This window comes from Triturus cristatus, chromosome 3_2 (genome assembly GCF_964204655.1).
Source record: "Triturus cristatus chromosome 3_2, aTriCri1.1, whole genome shotgun sequence".
Classification (NCBI taxonomy): Eukaryota; Metazoa; Chordata; class Amphibia; order Caudata; family Salamandridae; genus Triturus; species Triturus cristatus.
In genome coordinates this window covers 534,246,509-534,265,877 of record NC_140584.1, presented here as the reverse complement: position 1 = coordinate 534,265,877, position 19,369 = coordinate 534,246,509, and the positions used below count along the sequence as shown (strand labels likewise).

General features: G+C 46.4%; 1 protein-coding gene across 1 annotated transcript in view; it reads left to right on the top strand.

The window, feature by feature from the left end:
* LOC146857660 (zinc finger MYM-type protein 1-like) overlaps positions 1 to 18,299 on the top strand; it is a 52,636-nt gene extending 34,337 nt beyond the window's left edge. Inside the window, exon 2 of the mRNA XM_085647063.1 lies at positions 18,218 to 18,299. Coding sequence (XP_085503189.1) covers positions 18,218 to 18,299 — 82 coding nt within the window. The remainder of the gene's footprint in view (positions 1 to 18,217) is intronic.
* Positions 18,300 to 19,369: the final 1,070 nt, after the last annotated feature.

Sequence of the window (19,369 nt, the reverse complement as noted above, 5' to 3'; positions counted from 1 at the left end):
AGGAACGTGCACTGGTGGTCCTGCGGCGGTGCTGTTTTAGGCTCACTATGCCGCCTGCCTGCCAGACTACAAAAACCTTGTATTCTGGCAGCGGCGGTGACTATTGGCGGTGCGGGGGCACGGCGGTGGCGAGCTACCCGCCCTCACACCGTCAAAAGTCATAATCGGGCCCAAAGCGTTTAACTCACTAAAGTACCCCAATAGAGATCACAAACATAAGACCCAAATCAAATAGAATTAATATTTCTTGGAGAGATTTATTGATTATAGTGGTGCGTCAGCTTCCACTGAAACACCTTCTTACATGACAATAACCTGTAACATTGCATCTTCCCTGCTTAAAAAGGGGGTAACTATGAACCAGACCTTTGTTAAGAAGGTCCCTTTCATGTCTCGCACCTTACCCAAATGAAATATCCTTCAAAATGTTTACCTCTCGACTCATTCTACATGCAAAACCAGAAACCAGAGTGGTAAACTCTAGAGACCACAAACATATTGGTAAAAAAAGATCAAAGACTCCCTGATCCACTTAGTCAAACTAATAGCAGAGCTTGGTACAACCCTGCTGAGTCAGCAGAGCCACAATGCATAGAGATTCTCACTGTCATTGAGAATTTAGCCCCTGCCACCATGAAAACCAAAAGGACTAAGCTAACCTCTAACTGGTGCAATGATGAAGTCAGCAAGTTTTGGACAAACCTAGGAACACATGAAGATGTAGGAAATCTCCCACCTCTACACACCTCCTCAAACTGGATTTTTGTTTTTTAATAAATGTATCATATACAAACGAAATCCTCCTTCCTGGTATTTGAACTTGCTTAAAAGTAAACTGCTCTAGATAAATCTACCAGATAGTGCAGCATCAAACTACAGAGGAGGTCCCAACGTTTAACACAGAATCCAAATGGAATTACCTAGCCAGCCCCTTGTCCAATAAAATCATGAAAATTAAGGAATAATCTAGCTAAACAGGCACCTGCATCTGACAGTTTCATCAAGAAGCATCCTCTGGCCACCTGGAATGCTTTCACTTCTTTGCCCTGAATATACTGAAAAAAATCCATCACAAAACAAAAGCCATCTCGCTTAGTTTCAGAACCCAACCCACCTCCTCACGCCAAAGAACACTCTGATGCCCTGACATCTTTCTGGCATCATCTACTTCTTGAACCAGGGTTCAAGGTATGGCACCTCGCTTCCCTGCTTTAAAAGGCGAACACCGATTGGGATGTGCTTGAAAACAGCAGGCAGGTCACATGCATGTCCTTCTTCTCAAAGACCCTAAAAAAATGTGTAGCCAGCCAGCTAGAAAAAATGCATAAAAACAATCACCTCTTAGGCGATTTCCAAAATGGATTCTCTGTGGGCAATAGCATTGAAAATTGCATCCTGAAAATGTATGTCTTAACGTTTCTTAGATGATGGAAATTATAGCCTTTTAGTTCTGCTCTACCTACAGGCATCCTTTAATGCTATCAATCATGATACCCTTCTTAAATCCTAAAAAACAGGAAATGCAACTGATCAAAATAGGACATTTTTTCTCTGCCCCTGTCAGTGTCACATGTAGAGTACCACAGCGTATACCACCCCCCTCTACTCTCCAGTCTGTATGTTGAACCGCTACACAATGTACTAAAAAAAATAACACCTCTTTTTACTACAAATATTATGCTGACAACAGCCCTCTAAATATTAAAATGAAATCCTCCAACTGTTAGAAAATGAAACTTACCTGCTGCGGTGTGCCGCTGTGGGCGGGCACAGAGTTGAGGCTCTGATCGGGGACACAGTAGCACGTGCACAGCTTTGTCCCGCATGCGTGGCCCTCTACTGAAAGCTGCGCATAGCATTAATGGGCGAGTTTTATTTTTGCCTTGTTCCCAGTGTCACTATTACGTCACATGCATGGGAATGACTTGTAAAATGACATTGTCACAACTCTGTAATGAAGCAAGTACCAGAACATTATTTCAGTTTTTTTCTTGACCTGCTTTATTTTAGTTGGATTCCACACCTTGTTTTCCTTTTGGGAATATAGTCATGTTTTTCCTTTTAGGGATAAAAGGATTTCCCAGAATATCATGCAAGTGAATGACTTCCTGTTTGCTCTTATAGGTTTATTTTCTTACTGTCACTATAAAAGGAGTCTGAACAAGGTCTCACAGCATCATAATTGTGCTGGTTGATGGATTGCTCGCTGGACGCCTCTGGAAACCCCTTTCACGTGTTTCCTGTGCTCTTACTTAGCCCTTGTCTTGACTGCTGGCTGATCTAGTTGAAAGGTTTTTTCTGGCTTCCGGATTTTTCCCTTCCAGCTGCCTTTGCCTTCTTAAGCTAAATTGAGCTCCCTCTTTCAAATGGGGGTGGGGGGAAGGACTAAGGTTTCTGCATGGTGGTCGGAGGTAATACCTTCAAACTAAGAAAGTTTTGAAGCCCTCGCAAAAGACACTTGCCCTTGACACCAACAGCCACAAGACCCTCACCTCCTCTGCTATTGACATTTAAAACTGAATTACAAATATCAAACTAAGTTAAATTCAAGACTATGGGGATCAAAAAAAAACTATCACCTGAGTTAAATCTCTTTGGTTCAAAGACCATAAAATACTCCACCTTGATCTACACGTCTAGCCGTTGGCCAAGAAGATCAGACTTCATCTACAGTTCCTCCGTAGCCTCCCCCCCAAAACTAAGGTCTTAAACTGGCCATCCGTGCAATAGTAATGTTACGAATAGACTATGAAAATGCTCTACAGATCCAACTGCTTTTATCTTGCCTTCTCATTTAAAGTGGCCTTTCCTTCAGTAGCCCATCTTATCTCTAAAAGTTTCAGCACATCACACCGCTGCTTCTATCACCAGGTTGAATCCCCAAGGTCCATCACCCTGCAATGGAGATCACAAGGTGATCACCAGGAACTAACCTGAATGCTTATCTTGGAAACACAACTTTCAGACAAGCTCTGCTCACGCTCGACACTCCGAGATCCAGAAAATATTCCACTCTGAAACAGTATTACTCTGAAATGTGATAACAATCTGTAATGCTGTACTGAGAAATATCCTATAAGCAAGCAATCATTCTTACAGCTCGGCTCTCCAACTTTTGTCACAACTACAAGTCATTTGAATGCATCCCTTGATCTTTCTGTTGACCCTTTCCACTAGTTCATTAGGTTCTGCATGAGATAAGGCTGGTATATGTTTGTGATTGTGTGCATCATTGTGTGCACAAAATCTATTAGTACTTTTTCTGAGAAGTATTTGTTTCTTTGGTGAATTGTAGATAATAACTTAAGACAGCTGGCACTTTTTTATTTGGTACGAATGCAAATATTATTGGCATGTTAATGTCATTGTATTCCATTCCTGAAGGGGATTTATTTTTGTTTTTGATGAATTAAGTATAAAAACACAAGATAGACTACACTCCCAATCTAGAATGACTGGAATGTGTATCGAAGTAGTATCTGTACCCCCCCCCCGAACGTTCCCACACATGACGACCCTCCTTGCCGTAAAATGATGTAATAAATTACAAATCATGACTCGTGCTGATCAAAATGGAAATGCAATGTACTAAGGATTTATTAACATCATGATGAACCTTAAGTTGTCGATTCTCATTTGTTCAAAAAAAGAATTATAAAAAAAAGATAGACTACATTATTCTTTCGTAGTAAGACAAAAATGTATGTTACATTGTTATCACGGTATTGTCATGTTTTGTGTAAATTTTGGTGAAGAGTTGGGGGAATGTTTAAATTTAAAAAGTCCCATCTATTAACCAAAAGGGGGCTTGTGTTAGAGTGAGATTATCTGGTGTTGCCAAACTTTGTATTCGTTTTTCATTTTTTAGGTTATCATACAAAATAAAGGGCGCAATGGCGATGAAGTACCCTCTCTGCCAAACTTTCGGTCCGCCCACCCGATTTTGAGAGTGTTGAACCTTCAGGTTATGCAGAAGAGTAACATTTATTTCATCAGTGTAAACTCTCCTCCGTCGGCCTGAGGCCTTGGGGGCTGTCAGAAGAAGCCAATAACACTGTCTACCCTATTTAGGGTGGACAGCATTATGTGCTTTTTTCTTGTCAGTCACCGCCAGATAAAGCCTTGTGGTGAAGGATATGGAAAAAAAATAATGACCTCCGCACCATTGGAGAAAACGTCCATGGTGTGTGAGCCATTACATTTTTATTTTTCAAAAACAAACTCCCGCTTTGGGAGTTTGTTATAGAAAAATAAAAAAACTTTGGAAAAGTTTGACAGTTGGCGGCGGTTTCTGCCAATGTATAGAGGTGTCCATGGGCATCTCCCTTTGGTGAGTGGAATAAAGTGAGGGTGGCGGACGTCAAGCCCTTTCAACTCTAATTCAGGCCCAAGGTCTTCTTTGGTGTGTGGGATGAGGAGGGTGAGATAACTATGTCGGAAAAGATTGTGGGTGCTGTTGCGGCTTGCTTACCAACTCGACTTTTTCTAGCTAATGTTCAGGTTTCGATCTGGTGGTATTTGGCCGATTATTTCGGAAGGAGAGAATAATGTGGGCACAGTTTTAGATAATTGTTCAAGTGGGAGCTGTACAGTCGGTTGAAACTTCCTAATGGTTTTGCGCTATATTTTGTGATTCTGTCTCTGCCATGGATGGCAGATGGTTATGATCTCTGACAATTTCTGTGCAATGTTTATAGTGGATGTCTGCACGTGCTCCTTTCATCCCCAAAGCACTCTGTATTATGGAAGAAGTTGCAGATGGTTGAGTGGTTCCCTCTACAAAACAGATCGTATAGGCGCACATATTACGAGAGCATGAGGAGGCGTTACCCATTTTGATAGGTGCTTGGCCTCATGCAAATGAGTGAATGATTGTCTCTAAATTACATCCTTTGCAAACAAATCCTTCAAAAAGCTTGCCAAAATTGCTGCAGAATACACACATTAATACATTCTTTTCTCTTCAATGTAACCATATATTCCATGTGCCTCTATACCTTCTTCTAGTATCTGCCAGCCAAGAGTATTTATGAAGACCTGCAGCGTCCAGTGAAAGGCCTTAAAATTCTTTGGCTCTCTTCTGCTGTCCTCCGAACAAGGTGGTTTTGAACCCCATTCACTACCGACGAATGCTCTAAGAAAGGTTCCTTCACTGCCATTACCTTTGTAAACCACCATTAAGGAGCCCAAAACTGCATTATCAAACAACTGCCATCCCTGTATCCACAACATCATCAAAACTCTCTGAATTATGATGAAGGATGGAAAAGCATAACAGCTCATCTGAACTCCAACTGAAGTAATCCTGAAGCTGAGCCCACTTCTAAATCTGTCCTGCATGCTCCTGAAATACTCAGGATTCAATTTACAGCTGCTGTAATCTGTTAAATAACTGGAAATCAAGGCGGCAGCCTTGTTCTCCGGACGTGGTAGACATTTTGCACTGACCGCAATTGTGTGATTCAAACAATAATGCCACAACTTCTTTGTCAGCTCCAACAGGTGAATTGATCTGCTACCCACTAAATGGTTTATGTGCCTCAATGCAGGGAAATTGTCTGTTCATAAAAGAACTGCACAATTTCTGAACTTCTCTAAAAACATCCTAGATTTCTAACCAATTGTTTTGAAGAAGTCTCTCTTCTGTTCACCAGCCACCTCTCTTGAAGTGTCCTAAATGAGCTTCCCGACCATGGCAACTTACATCAGACTCCCAAAAAAATCTGGTGACAGACGAAAACTGCATGCCTGTTCCAAGCATCTGAAGTCTCCAGTCAATGCTGCCTCTTCCAGCTTGCACAATTGACCCCTATACTAGAGGTCCTCTCTATAATCCTTCACCTTCAAATGATGAAGTGCCTTGTAATGGGGACGTCTAGGGGAACTGCCTGTGCTGGTGGTGAGAGAAGCCCTATGACTAGTGCTAATGTCCCATATTTGCTGCATTCCTTTTTAAACAAATGATGAATCTCTGACCTAATGAGTCTCACTTTCTTACTCGACAGATTCAAAACTGAGGTAGCCCAATATTCACCTGATAATCCAAAACCTCTCAAACTTTGCTCGAGGTATCCATATCTCTTTCCATACTGATTATGAACTCTAAATTCTCTAGAAACTCTTTACCGGTAGTGAGTGCTCCTCTAACCCCTTGTAATTCCGAGACATAATTAAAAGGTCATGCAAATATAGCTTCATTCATACTCCAACGGAAGACCAAATTGCAAAATAGTGAACATCCAATGGAAGAAACCCCTGAGTCTCTTTTGCTATGGGGGTAGTGAAATAAGCATCCTTTAGATCTAACTTCACGACCCAATCGCCATCCTGCAAAAAATATTGTTTTAAAGATGGATCTCTGCTGTCAGGAAGTGCATGTAAACTAAACCCTGTGTAATTTCCTGGAATGTATTACCGGTCTCTACCCTTTGTTCTTCTTTTCTATTGAAAATATCATGCAGAAATGTACCTGGTCTCTTTCTTCCATCTCTATGATGGCCCCCATTTTCCAACATTTAAACACTGCTAACATCTCTAAAATTCATCGGATCTATTGTTAAAACCAGTTCCATTGGTTACTCCTCCTGTAATGGTAATTTAACCCATTCTATTTGGAAGGCTGGTGCTCTCTAAAATCCATGATCATTTGTTATTTTCTTCCAGTTTATATAAAAATGTATTCAAACTGCCTCTCACCTTTATTTGGGAAGAACCAATCGAAATCTCCATAAAACTCAGGAATTGTCCGCATCCTCAGGTGGTTTTCCCTTGGTATCTTTTTACCCTTTCTGGGAAAATCATGATTTAGTTGGGAATCCCCAATAGGAACCACTACATAGTATCTGAAAACTGAACTTTGCTACTCCCTAGTCAGGAAAATGGCCCCTGCTCCTGACCTTTCTAAAACATCCCTGCTGCCAAAAACTCTTTGCATTGAGCTTTGTAGTTAGCAGTGAAAGTAGGGACATATTTCCCTTTACTCTTCCACCTTGACCAACAATGGTCTCCTTGCTGGCCAAGCCACCTAACTCTGGATAATCCACATGCGAATAGCTTTTCACCTCACTGACAATAATGCTGAATTAGCATTATTCAAAGAACAAAGATCTCTGTCTCTCACCTCACAGCAATTATCCATCAACCTCCACTCCTTTCAACTTGGTCTTCCCTGCTACATCCAAGATATGTGCTGATGGGCTAATAACATCCAAAAGCGTATCCAGACACTGCTTGAGGGACTTTTCTTACTCTCTAAAAAGGTCCCTGTCAAGCCTGAATAGAAAAGTAATACCTTCTGAATCAATAATTTATCTTAGTCACTCTGGTTTCATTACTCTTCTAGCTACTTTATTTATTTAGCAGTTTTATATAGTGCGAACTCGACCCGAAGGTCTTGGAATGCTTTACATGAGGACCGGTTTCATTACACAAGAACACATTAATTTGTTTTTAGGTACTGAGAGATTACGTGATTTGCCCAGAATCACAGGATGTTGAGCTGACACAGAGACTCGAACATGGTTCCCCAGTTCCAGTAGGCAGCTCTGGCCATTACGCCACATCCGCTTTTATTCTCTATCTAAAGGTTTATGCATCCCCCATTACATAATCGTTTACAAGTTCGTTAGGCCACCAACAAGCACTTGTGGGTGTTGGATGGCATTCAGACTAAACATTTTCAACCCTTGTGGAACCTTCATCACTTCTTTTTTTTTTTTTTTTTAATTCTGTTTTTGGAAGTTTGTTTTACAAGTTTCATACATAGTTGGCACAAATGGAGCAATATTTTACTTAGTGTACATCGTAGTGGATTGACGAGGTACAATTGCGTGATTTACCTTGCGTTACATTAATCCGTTTGCCAGTCATCAAAATATTTGCAAGTAACATCACTTACCCCTGCAAAAACAGGATCTTCACGAATTTGGAAAAAAATTGTGTGTTGTAACCAATGTTTGTCATCAAGGAGGCCAATCATGTATCTAGCAATAAACAGCCCCCACCCTCTCCACAGCAATGCGGTTTCATACATACTAAGCATTGAATTGGTAGTCACGTAGAGGCTTTATGACCAGTTAGTGGCCTGGAACCATGTGTAGGGCATATGATGTGCAACCTCTGCAGCTCTAGCAGCTGGCGCAGCGCTCAGTGTGCTATATCGTCTGATAGGTGCAGTGGCAAGTTTTTATCTGCTGTTGGGGCCGACTAAGCAGCAGTCCGTAAGTTTACTAGTATAGTCTCCTAATTTGCCCCCATATGGTGTATGCGGAGTCCTAGATTGTCCTCTTTGTGCAGGGCGACACGTTCTGCTTGGGCCCAAGCCAGAAGGGACTGCGTCCAAGCCGCGAGTGATGTGGGCTCCTGTTCCTTCATCTACGAGTGATGAGGCATTTGGCTGTCATCAGCCCTAAGTCAAAGAAGCGCAAACGTGACTCTGTTTTTCTCAGCCCTGCGATAGAGATCAAGAATGCACACCTCCCGGTGTGCAGCTCCAAACGTCCCATGCAGATGGACAAATGTGCAGTAACTCCCTGCCAAGAGTGTTGTAGATGCCGACATCCCCAGAGCATGTGTAAAAGGGCAGCGTCTACTAGAGAGCAGCATGGGCAGGTGGCATCTGTACGCCTGAAGTATCGGTTTATTTTTGCTGGGGTGAGATATGCCCTGTGTACTATGTAGTATTGTATTAGGCGAAATCTGGCATTGCAGGGGCTATGTATTGGGCCCTGCAGCAGCATCTCCCATTTCTTCTCGGTGCAGGAGTGGGCCAGTGCCTCATCCCACTTGCGACGAAGGGATGTGAGCCGCGGGCCAGTATGTGAGCACAGTGAGTCTGCAAACTAGTGGACCTGGTGCCTGCCTGGTCCCATTACATGCAGGTATTGCAATGGTGGCATGCTTTGGGGGCTCCAGCGTCATACTGCCCCATCGATTTCCCAGGGTGAGCCCCAAAGAATTATATTAGAGGAAGTGACCTGATGGGAGGCCGTCCTCCTCTATTAGGCACTCCTAAGTTAGGAGGTTACGTGTGGTAAAGGTCTCCGATTGTGTAGATACATACCACGTGCTCGGCGGTTAGTTCCACTGATGATGTAATGCGGTTTCGTCTGGGCATGCCAAGCAAGGGTATCGCTGGAGTGTAAGGGGTCACTGCATGTGTTAGGAAGAGAGAACGGCGATACCAATGGTGTGCTACCCCCAGCAAAAGGGATTTTGTTTCGGGCGTCGTGTGCAGGGGTGGAACATGTTGAGTACATCCTGCAGACCGCAGGCCGGGGCCATTGTCGCTGTGTCCGCAAGCTGTAAGCCTGACATCCATTTACACCCCATTGGAGTTGGGATGCAAGATAGTAATGGTCAAAGTGGGGTACTGCAAGTCTGCTGCGATCCGTGGGCAGGTATCATTTCTACAGGTCTACTCTGCAGTGGGAGCCGTTCCATATGAAATTCTGTGACACCTTTTCCAGAGATCAGAAAAAGGTAGCGGGGATGTAGTGAGGGAGATTAGCAAAATAATAAAGGGGGCGCGGAAGAGCGACCATTTTAAGGAGCGCTATGCGTCCTGCAACCAAAAGCGGCCGTGTACGCCAGAAAGCCATCTGTGCTCTCAGTGATGCGACAGCCTGTTGCAGTTGTCATCATACAAATCCTCTTCAACATGGTATACCATGATGCCCAAAAAGTGGAACGTGGATTGTTGCCAGGGCACACAGATCTAATTGAAAAACCGATGTTGGTCTGCCAATGAGCGGGTCAAAGGGAACAAACAAGATTTGGTTCAATTGACCCGGAGGCCGGATGGATGGGAAACGCAGGCTTTTGTTCGGGTGACAGCATCTGGGATGGAATGAAGGTTGCGAAGATAGATGAGCAGGTCATCAGCATAGAGAGAGATGTCGGAATGCCCCATTCTGTGCTCCCGGCATGGAGGGCAAGTGCCTGTGGTTCTATGGCTAGTGATATAAGCAGGGCTCAAAGTGGGCAGCCCTGGTGGGTTCCTCTGTGAATCTGGAATGTGTCTGATATCAGGGGGCCTGTTTTGTACCCTAACCGTCGGGTAGGTGCATAAACGTTTAACCAGTTTTAGGTGGCAACCTTCAATGCCATTGCGAGTTAGTGTTTCAAATAGAAAGGCCCATTCCAGCGAATCAAAGGCCTTTCCCAAATCCAGTACTAGACAGCCCGCTCAGGGCCACAGTTCTAGAGCGTATTTTAGGACTCGGAAGAAGCATTTTAGGTTTAAGGACATGCTGCACAATGGCACAAATCCATTCTGGTCGGAGTGTACCAGCATGGGTTCCATGGGTGCCAGCCGAGTCGCTAGGATCTTAGCAAGTATTTAATAATCTGTTTTAAGCAGCACTAGGGGCCGATCCGAACCTAGCTCAGTGTGGTCGTTGTGTGGCTTAGGAAGTGATATCACAAATGATTTGCGTAGAGAGGTAGAAAAGCAGGAGGCTTCCAGAGCCTCCTAGTAGAGGATGAGCAATTGAGGGGCAAGGAGCGTTTTGTATGCCTTGTCTGGACCAGGCATTTTGCCAGTGGCTAGGGTTTTGATTGCCTCTTGTATTTCACATAGCGTAATTAGATCATTTAGCTCTGCTTTTTGATTGGGGGCTGGTCCGAACTTATTAGCCACGCCAATAATGTGCTAGACTTGCCAGCAGTCGTGTGTGTGAATGCAGAGTGAGCAGCATAGCTCAGACAACACAGCCGCTCCAGAAGGGAGACATGTTCACATTGTGTGGCCAGCAGGTGGCAACAGCTATGGGGTTATGTGCTGCATCCGTCTTGTGTTGTAAAAGGGTGCTTTCTATATGAGATATATCAGCATCCAGCTGCCTGCCATCATTCTAAGTCTACCCTAAGCAGTGGCCTCTGGCTGCCACTTTGAGTGCATTCCACTCAATTAGTCTGGATGTCGCTGACTCATGGTTGTGTTCAAAATATTCTTCGATAGTGGCATATAAAGAGGTGCAAAATGAGGGGTCTTCAAGTGCCGTTGGCCGTAAGCGCTATGACAGTATGACAGTATGGGAGGATGCCATTGTCCCATGTTAGCTTAAGGCACTGTGGGTTATGATCCAAAAGGGTACGACCCAGGTATAGTCAGTAGATGTTACAAAGGGCAGTAGGGGTTCTGTGCCAAGAAATCAGTCGAGCCTGACATGGAGGTGATGTGGTGAAGAAAAAAAGAGTACACTTTTGTTTGAGCATTGCACTGTTGCCAGATGTCTACCAAGTGCCAGTGCCGAGGCCAGTCATGTAACGCATTAGCACTGGAGGTGGCCGGAGTGCTGGGTAGCGGAAGGAAGAATCTGTCAAGGTCAGTGTTTAGAACACAGTTAAAATCCCCCCCTACAGGAGGAGCCAAGATGGCGACCGGAGCAGACGCTTGAGCGCCCGGCTCCGTCGGTCCGTGGCCTCGGACTACTATCCTGATGCCCATCCTCGCCGATTCTCGAGGTGCACCGTGTGCGAAGACGCGCTGACCGCGCTGCTGCTTTCCCGGAGTCTCAACCCGCCCGGATGCCCGAGTTCTGGGTGCTTTTGTCCTCGGCACTGAAACCCTGCGCCCTTACGGCCTTTGCCGGCCTCCTGGAAGCTCCGCAGTTACCGGATCAGCTAGCGCTAACCTGAGCCCCGCGGTCCCGATCTCGCCTCGCACCATGGATCGTTGCCGGATGAGCCCGGGGAGAGACGGCCGGACACCTTCTGCACCCTGTGCCTGACGGGCTGGAGCGGTGGGGTGGGCCCCGGTGCGGTGAGTCTCCTGCCCCGCTCTGAGGACCGAGCTGTGGGGGGCTGCTGCCCCCTTTGCCTATTGCCTAGCCAGCGGCGAGGGGGACCGGCGAGAAGATAAGCGACTGTCGGCCTTTCCTGTTGCGGCGTAGACCTGAGGGGAATTGACCACTTGCCACGACCCCCCCCCCTGGCCATTGCACCGTATAGCGGCAAAACATGGCGTTGAGTGCCTGCTCGCGGCTGGGGGGTGATACTCCGGTCTCACCCGCTGCCCACTTCGCCCTCCCTCTTCCGGACACCAGCTCCACAGTGCCGTCCCGGATTGCTGCCGATGTTGGGGCCCAGCTTCCGCTGACATGCGGCTCCGTTCTGGCTGTCCTGCGGGACTTTCAACTACAGATGTGCGCTGGCCTGTAGGCGCTGAGTGAGAGGTTTGACCCCATACTGTCGGCTGCGGGCCGTGAGCGCACTGTTTGTCATCCACAGGGCGTGGGTCCTCCGGTGCTCTTGTCCTCTTGCGGGGACGCAGCGGCGGTGTATGATTGTGCTACACTGGTGCCTTCATCTAGTGCTCCCGGCGCCCAGGGTCCACCGCTCTCCACCTCAACTGCGGATACTTTGTCCCCCTGGTCATGGCTGCCTGCTTCATTGTTCCCTGCCTCATCGCGTCCGCGAGGCTATCCTGCTGAGCGATACTTAACGGCTTCGAGGGACCGTCCGCGGTGGCCCACTGCTGCCTTTTTGTGGAACTCCTGTACCTTACTTGCCAGGTTTGGATTTTATGTGGTGCAACAAGGGACCTCACTCGATGGTCGGCGGCCATTTCGTGATCCTACTTCCCCATCCTCTCACAAGCGGCCATCTTGTCTTTGTCTGCTCGGGACACGGGGCCTTCACGCAGGAGCTGGTTTAATCCCAAGCCCGCGATCGGGCCAGGGCTAGTCTGACTTCTATCGCTATGGTTTATGGACGGGCTGGCCTGGGACTGGGACTGTATGTATGTTTTGCGCGCACTTGTCGCGACTTGTATCCCTTGCTTAAACTGTGGTGCCATGGTATCTTTGCATGCCGTTTTTGGCGTAGAGGGCTCTCAGTGTGTGGGGGCCATAACTGGCTGATGGTTCGGGGCGCTCTGGTGTCTAGTGGGCTCCTCCCCACCTTCTTTTCTGTTTTCTTCCCTTCTTTACTCTGTTCCTACTTTCTCTCTTCTCTATATTTCGGGTTCCTTGGGCGACAGGCACTATGCTGGGGGGGGGGGTAGGCCGTAGCCTCCGCATTGGTGTAGGGTGGGGGGGTAATACTCTGTTCTCAATTAGTTCTATGGGCCTTTCTTCTTTTATGTCTCTGTGCTCTACTTTCTTCGATTCGGGGTCCGGGTGTGGGGTGGATCGAGTGGGGGCGGCTCTGGAGGGGCGCGTACTTGCTCATGTGACTATCCTGATATATCTCTGCACCGCCTCACTGATTGAGATTTTACTCCCATTGTTGTTCTTACTGATGTTGCTGCTCGCCCGTGTGGTGAAGCTATCTTGCGGACTCGAATCTACTTTGCTCTTATCCTTCATTGACTTTTTTCTCTGATAAAATTATCAAAAAACTTAAAATTAACCTTCACTTCTCCTTCCCCGGGTTTCAAAGATATCTCCAGTATGTGACTCATAACCTGTTGTTAATCCTGACCGTTGATGCACGGGGGCTGTAATGTGGGTATCAGTGCTTTACTGTATCGTGGCCGGCCTGACGGTTGTAGGCCCGTATTTGTTCTTTTAAGATGCACGAATAAAGGTTTTTAAAAAAAAAAAAAAAAAAAAAAAAAAAAAAAAAATCCTCCCCTAAGAACCATGGGATTCTGCTCCAGCGAGAGAGCATGATTGACAGCTGTCCGAGGAACTGGGACTGCGCTGTGTTAGCAGCATAGATGCTATCAATGAGAATGTGTTGGCCGTCAAGGCTGCCCTTAACAAGGACGTAGCGGCCTTCACTATCAGTCACCACCTCTTCGGTGGAGAAGGGGACCTCAGGTCTGGTCCAGAGCAGGACCTTTCGTGCATAGGAGAAGTTAGTAGCGTAGACCTGCCCACACCAATTCGCTTCAGTTAGTGTTAAGGGAGTTTCTTGAATCATGGCTACTTGTGAGGAGCGGCGCTTAAGGTAAGCATAGACAGCGTATAGACGTGAGGAGGTATACATGCCCACATGTTCCAGGCTATAAAAGTGGTGTGTGTCATGTTGATGATGTGAGTACAGGAGGACTGCTGACCTGAGTCACATTAGTGACTAGGCTTGCAGCTGAAGTGGAGAGGGATAGAAGAGAGTATCGGGGTGAATCCTGATGGGGCATGGAGGCAACACCACGTGGGGGGGAGAAATGTGATGTAACCATTTAATACTAGTGGGCAGATAAACAAAAGGGTTACCCACCCAAATGGGTATACAAAAATGTATGCATGATACATCAGTAAAACTTGAGACCAAGGGTCTTACTGGTCTGGGGTGCAGTGGCCAAGGGCGGTGTACCCTATGCAATGTAGGTGTGTGTTTTCCAGCTGGTGTGAGATGTGCAGAAGGTTGATCGTGTGCATCATATGTGTTTAGTGTGTGAGCTTATAGGGAGTGAGCATCTATAAGTGGAATGACAGTCAGTAACAACAACAACAGCATGCAATGTCACGCGAGAAGACGTAGTTCGTTGCCATGAGAGTTTCATGTGCCAGTAGGGGCAGTTCAGATAATATCATCAGCTGTCTGTGGGGTGACTTCTGATGGCCCCAAGGCATCAGCATCCATAAGCCAAGTAGCAGAGGAATCGTCTTCGCTTTCATTGGGTCTAGTGACAGGTCGAGCGTCGCTGAATGCCATTATGAACTGGAGAGCCCGTCTTCTTTCCTGTATGACCTGCTCCAGGTCTGGGACCACAGCAGGCCTGGGAGGCTGTCATGTTGCTCTGCATCCCCCGTGGAAGTGTTCGCCATCAGGTCTGACGGTGCCGGGCTCTGCTCCCCAGCGCGGCGAGGATAAGCAAGTCCTGAAGTCTCCAGCCATTCTCAAGTGTCTTCTGGCTAGTGAAGAAGTGAGTCTTGCCATCTGTCACTACCACAGTCCCACCAGGAAGAGCAGTGGGTATTTCAGGTTCAGATAGCATAGGCGGAGTTTGACAGATAGGAAGGAGGCCCTATGATATTGCAAGGTTACAGTATAGTCGGGGAACAGTATGATGTGGGTGTTATCAACCACAATTTCTCAGTCACGGTAATGGAGTAGGCAAATTACCATCGGTCTGGGGCTGGAGCCAGGTGGGGACCTTTGCATCGGGACACAGTGCACACGCTCTACTGAAAATAACTGTATGAGGGAATTAGGCGGGAGCAGGTTCATTGCAGGTGGGCCAGCGCAGCCCGATGGGAGGAGGCCCATCACAAAGGGGCCCCCCCAGGTACAGTGCAGTCTCAAGTGGCAGAGAGCATGTGGGGTGTGCCCGGCTGCTAGAGCCAGGAAATCCGCTGAAGGACAGCAGCATAAGCAGCCCAGGCACGCTCCTCAGGCGTGGGTGGCTTCCAAGTCACCAAGAGCCTCTCCCGGGGGGGGGGGGCAAGACACGGGCGCAGGTTAACTTCAGCAGAGCAAGCTGCGTGGATTGTCCTTGCTCCGCAGCAAAATGGGAGTTGCCAACAATTATCCTTTGGCTAGGGCCATAGATCAGCTAGACTGAGGCATCAGTGTCTCCCTAATATTTAGGGCGAAGCCAGTCGCAGCAGTCAGTTGCATCAGAGTGACTCAAGTGGTATGAAGCACGTGTCGTGTCGTGGGCCCACTTTCTAGTGCCTCTGAGGTCCATAGAAGCGCTGTAGCACAAGCAGCCCAGGTATACTCCCAGGTGCTGTGGGCCCCAAAACTCACTGAAGACCTCTCCGGGGTGCATCACAGCCATCGGCACAGATTCAGCACAAACTCCATTGCTGGTGTGGAATGCAGGGGGTTGATATAAAGGTCAGATGAGCCCCCCACCCGGTATAAGTTGCCTCCACTCCACAGCAAAAGGTGCGCTTGCAACAGCTTTCTTTGTGACAGGGTGAGCAGGTGGGGGCCTCACGCTAGGGCGAGAGGGTCAGTGAGGCTATGGCGTTTCCCCCAATATTTAGAGTCTACCTTGCCGCGGGAGGCCAGTGGCATCGGCTCAAAAGGTGCATCACTACAAATCAAGGTATCTTCCATAAATGAATACAGTTCATTGTGTCACTAGAGGGAGGTTGCAGCAGTAGGTTCCCAGCTTCTCCACTGGTCTGTGGCCCCAACAGATGCCTGGAGGTAACACTGGGAGCCTCTCCCACGATGCACTGTTCTCCGGTGTTCCAACCTGGGGCCGCTGATCCCCCCGCAGTCTCAGAGTTTGCACGCCCTCAGCGGGCACTGATGCGGTCTGACCACCCCGCAGTCTCAGAGTTTGCACGCCCTCAACGGGCACCGATGCAGTGGGTCTTAGAGGGGAGGGGCTCCATGCACAGACCGGCCGGGAGCAGGGCCCAGTTCCAACCGTCGGGCTGGGCATGCTCCTTCAACTCCTCAGCACCCAGGAAAACAGCGCCTGGGTACTGCACCGGGAACACAGAGGCCCACACTCAACCAAAAAAAGGGGTGGGGCCAAGTCAGCGCCGCCCTTCAGACAGGGGCAGCACCACGGGTGCAGTCAAGTAGGCTTCACCCCAGCATGACTGGGTCCAGCCGGTTCCCCCGTGACCTCCAATTCACTCACCAGAGGAAATGGGTCACCGTTAGCAGCAGCACAGTCTCTGTGGGACCCCCGATTGGCAGGCAGCAAGTTCAGTGGGGCCGACGCCACAGCCGCTGGGCCTAGGCACGCCTGTAGACCCACGCTGCCAGCAGTAGGTCAGCCGCGGCGCAGAGACAATCTCAGGGGGGTGGAGACTCCAGGTAGCACCGTCGGTTGGTGTTTGTTGATGGTCCCATGATTAAGGTGCCACAGCTGTCCAGGAGATGTCTGGAATCAGGATTGCTTTGGATAACTGGGGTCTACCTGGCAGAGCTACCTTAAGCATGTCTGCCATATTGTCGCTAGCCATGCCCCTCCTTTATCACATCTTTTATGGCTACCTCATTTTCTTTAAAATCTTCTTGGTCAATATATTCATCTTCAACATACATATACATCATATTCCAATCCTTCATGTTTGTCATCATTCATCAGGTCAAATTTCTCTTGATCAGATATTGCCTTTAGACATTTTATGTCGCTAAAGGTTGCCTTTTCCATGTGTGCTGCTGGGACACCCTTCTTCTCCTTGATGCAAAAGCCATGGGACACATGTACGAAGTAAAGCGTTGGTGAATCGGTAAGCAGTCGAAAACTGCTTATCGAACACAAAAAAATGCATTTATGTATGTAAGAAAGTCATTTGCACCATTGTTTTTGCTATGCGAATTCTTTTCAATTCGAGAATTTTAGCGAATCAGTATAGCGAGCTGCAGATAGGTAATCCGTATTAGGAAATCGCAATCTGCATGCTTTCCAGGGAGCATCCATGATCCATTTACGTTTAGACAACGTGGCATTTACAGAAGGCTACAAAGAGGAGATTAAGAAGATTGAAATTTATTGGGCAAATTGTGTTTAATTAACTCTTTATATTTTTACCACAAACATTTTTATATATGATGTCCTAATCTATACATTGTTGTTGTAGGTGATTGTGTTTATTCCCTACGCCCATGGATAATGACTCCTTATCTTAACTTTTCTATATGGAGTGAACATCGTTACATTGCATATAGGATAACAAGAGTTGTCATTGAGCGTACATTTGGAATTTAAAAAAAGTAGATTCCTATATCTCCTTAAGAGTGGTAGTACCCTACAATGTTCTCCAGAAACCAGTTGTAAACTTGTAGCAACATGTACAATTCTACACAATAGCAACTAGGAAAGGATTGGAAGTTAGGATGTCTGAGTTAGAGTCTGATGAGGAGGAAGAAGAGCAATAACCATCTCCATAACATGATGACTCTAGAGCAGCAGAAGACGGAGTATGACATGCTACTGTCACTAATAATATATTTTCAGGGTAAGTTTAACTTTGGTATGATAATTCTCACATACTAATAAAAATGCTCTTTAGTAAGTAAAAATAATCTACCTTTATTTTCAGGTATGGTGATGCATTTAAGCAAAATATTGTAACATTACTCCATGTCATATTTGTAAAACAAAAGATATAATGTATGTTGTTAACCTAAACACACAAAAACAAATCAAATGACAATTAAATTGTCTATGCCTTGCTTTTGCCATGAGAAGATGTTGTAGCTCCTAGACTCCTCCCAACAGCACTGAGACGCCTCAGTTTACATAGTCATACTATTTGTGGCAGATTTGCTGCTGACACTGGACTGATCCTCATGACAGCACCTACTACTTGAGTGCCATTTGCAATTTGTGTGGTTTGTAATGTTTCTACAGCATTTGTAATTTGAATGATACCTCAAGTTACAGCTCTGATGTAGTGGCCCATTTCAGCTTGTACCCTGACAGTACATCATGATTATGTGGATGTGCAAGGTGATTAATTGACCTACTCTAGCCATCAATACGTGGTAAGCCTTTGACTCATATTATCTAATTCAATTCAAGACTTAGATTCTTCATTGAATCTAGCAAAATATAAAGTTTTTCATTCCTGCCAATCTGGTTTTCAGCAAGGATATTAGCAAGTTTTTGGAATCCATGTGCAATGCTTTTCTCCATGTTTGCCAGTTTCTGATTGCCAAACTTGATTTCTTTTTGTTGCAGGTGCTGAACCTTAAGCGTTGATGCCGCCAAGCTTCCTGACAGTTCAGTATTTTCATCAGTATTAGCAGTTCCCAGATTTTGTTAGGATTGTGTGTGTGCAACACAGCGAGTGCAAGCTCCACATTTTCCCTGCAGTTGTCATGGCCTCACTACAGCTTCCTGGAACACTCTATGTGCCTCTTCCACAAACTTTGTCTAATGACTGTGTATTCTCTGAGACTCTATGACTCAGATTCTGCTTGGGGTGCTGTCTCCTGGCTGTTAAGATTAATTGGTTAATCAAGTTGCATGTGAGATTCCTCACATCCCTCGGCTCCTGACATCACTTCCTCGAGCATGGATATTAGTTAGAAAAGTTATAAATGATTAATGTTTGGACTAATTTTACATTGTGTTTAGAATGTTTTGTTAAAGCTACAAATATAATTTTTTACCTAACCTCAAGCTAATGTGTTATCACTACATCTATCAAGATGTGAGTGGCTCCCCTGTGGTGTGGTGTGGTGTGTTGTGTATTCCTTTCAGACATGGAAACAAAAGGGCCCTAGGTGCGGAGGGAGTGGGTCTGCCTGACAGGATGGCCGGGGAGGAGTTGTGCCCGCCCCTGATTACATTTCAAAAGACCTTGTCTGCAGTACATAGAAAGAAGGAACCTGAAATCAGGCCTGCCCTTGTCACCCTAGACGGTTTGGATCCAAACCTAGGGGAAGGGTAAGATCTGACCCCATTTTCAGAATCAGAAACTGGCACGGCCACAGATATAGAAAAAAAACAGTTGGACCTGATAAGGGCTGTGGAAGAAATATACTCACGGGCGGACAC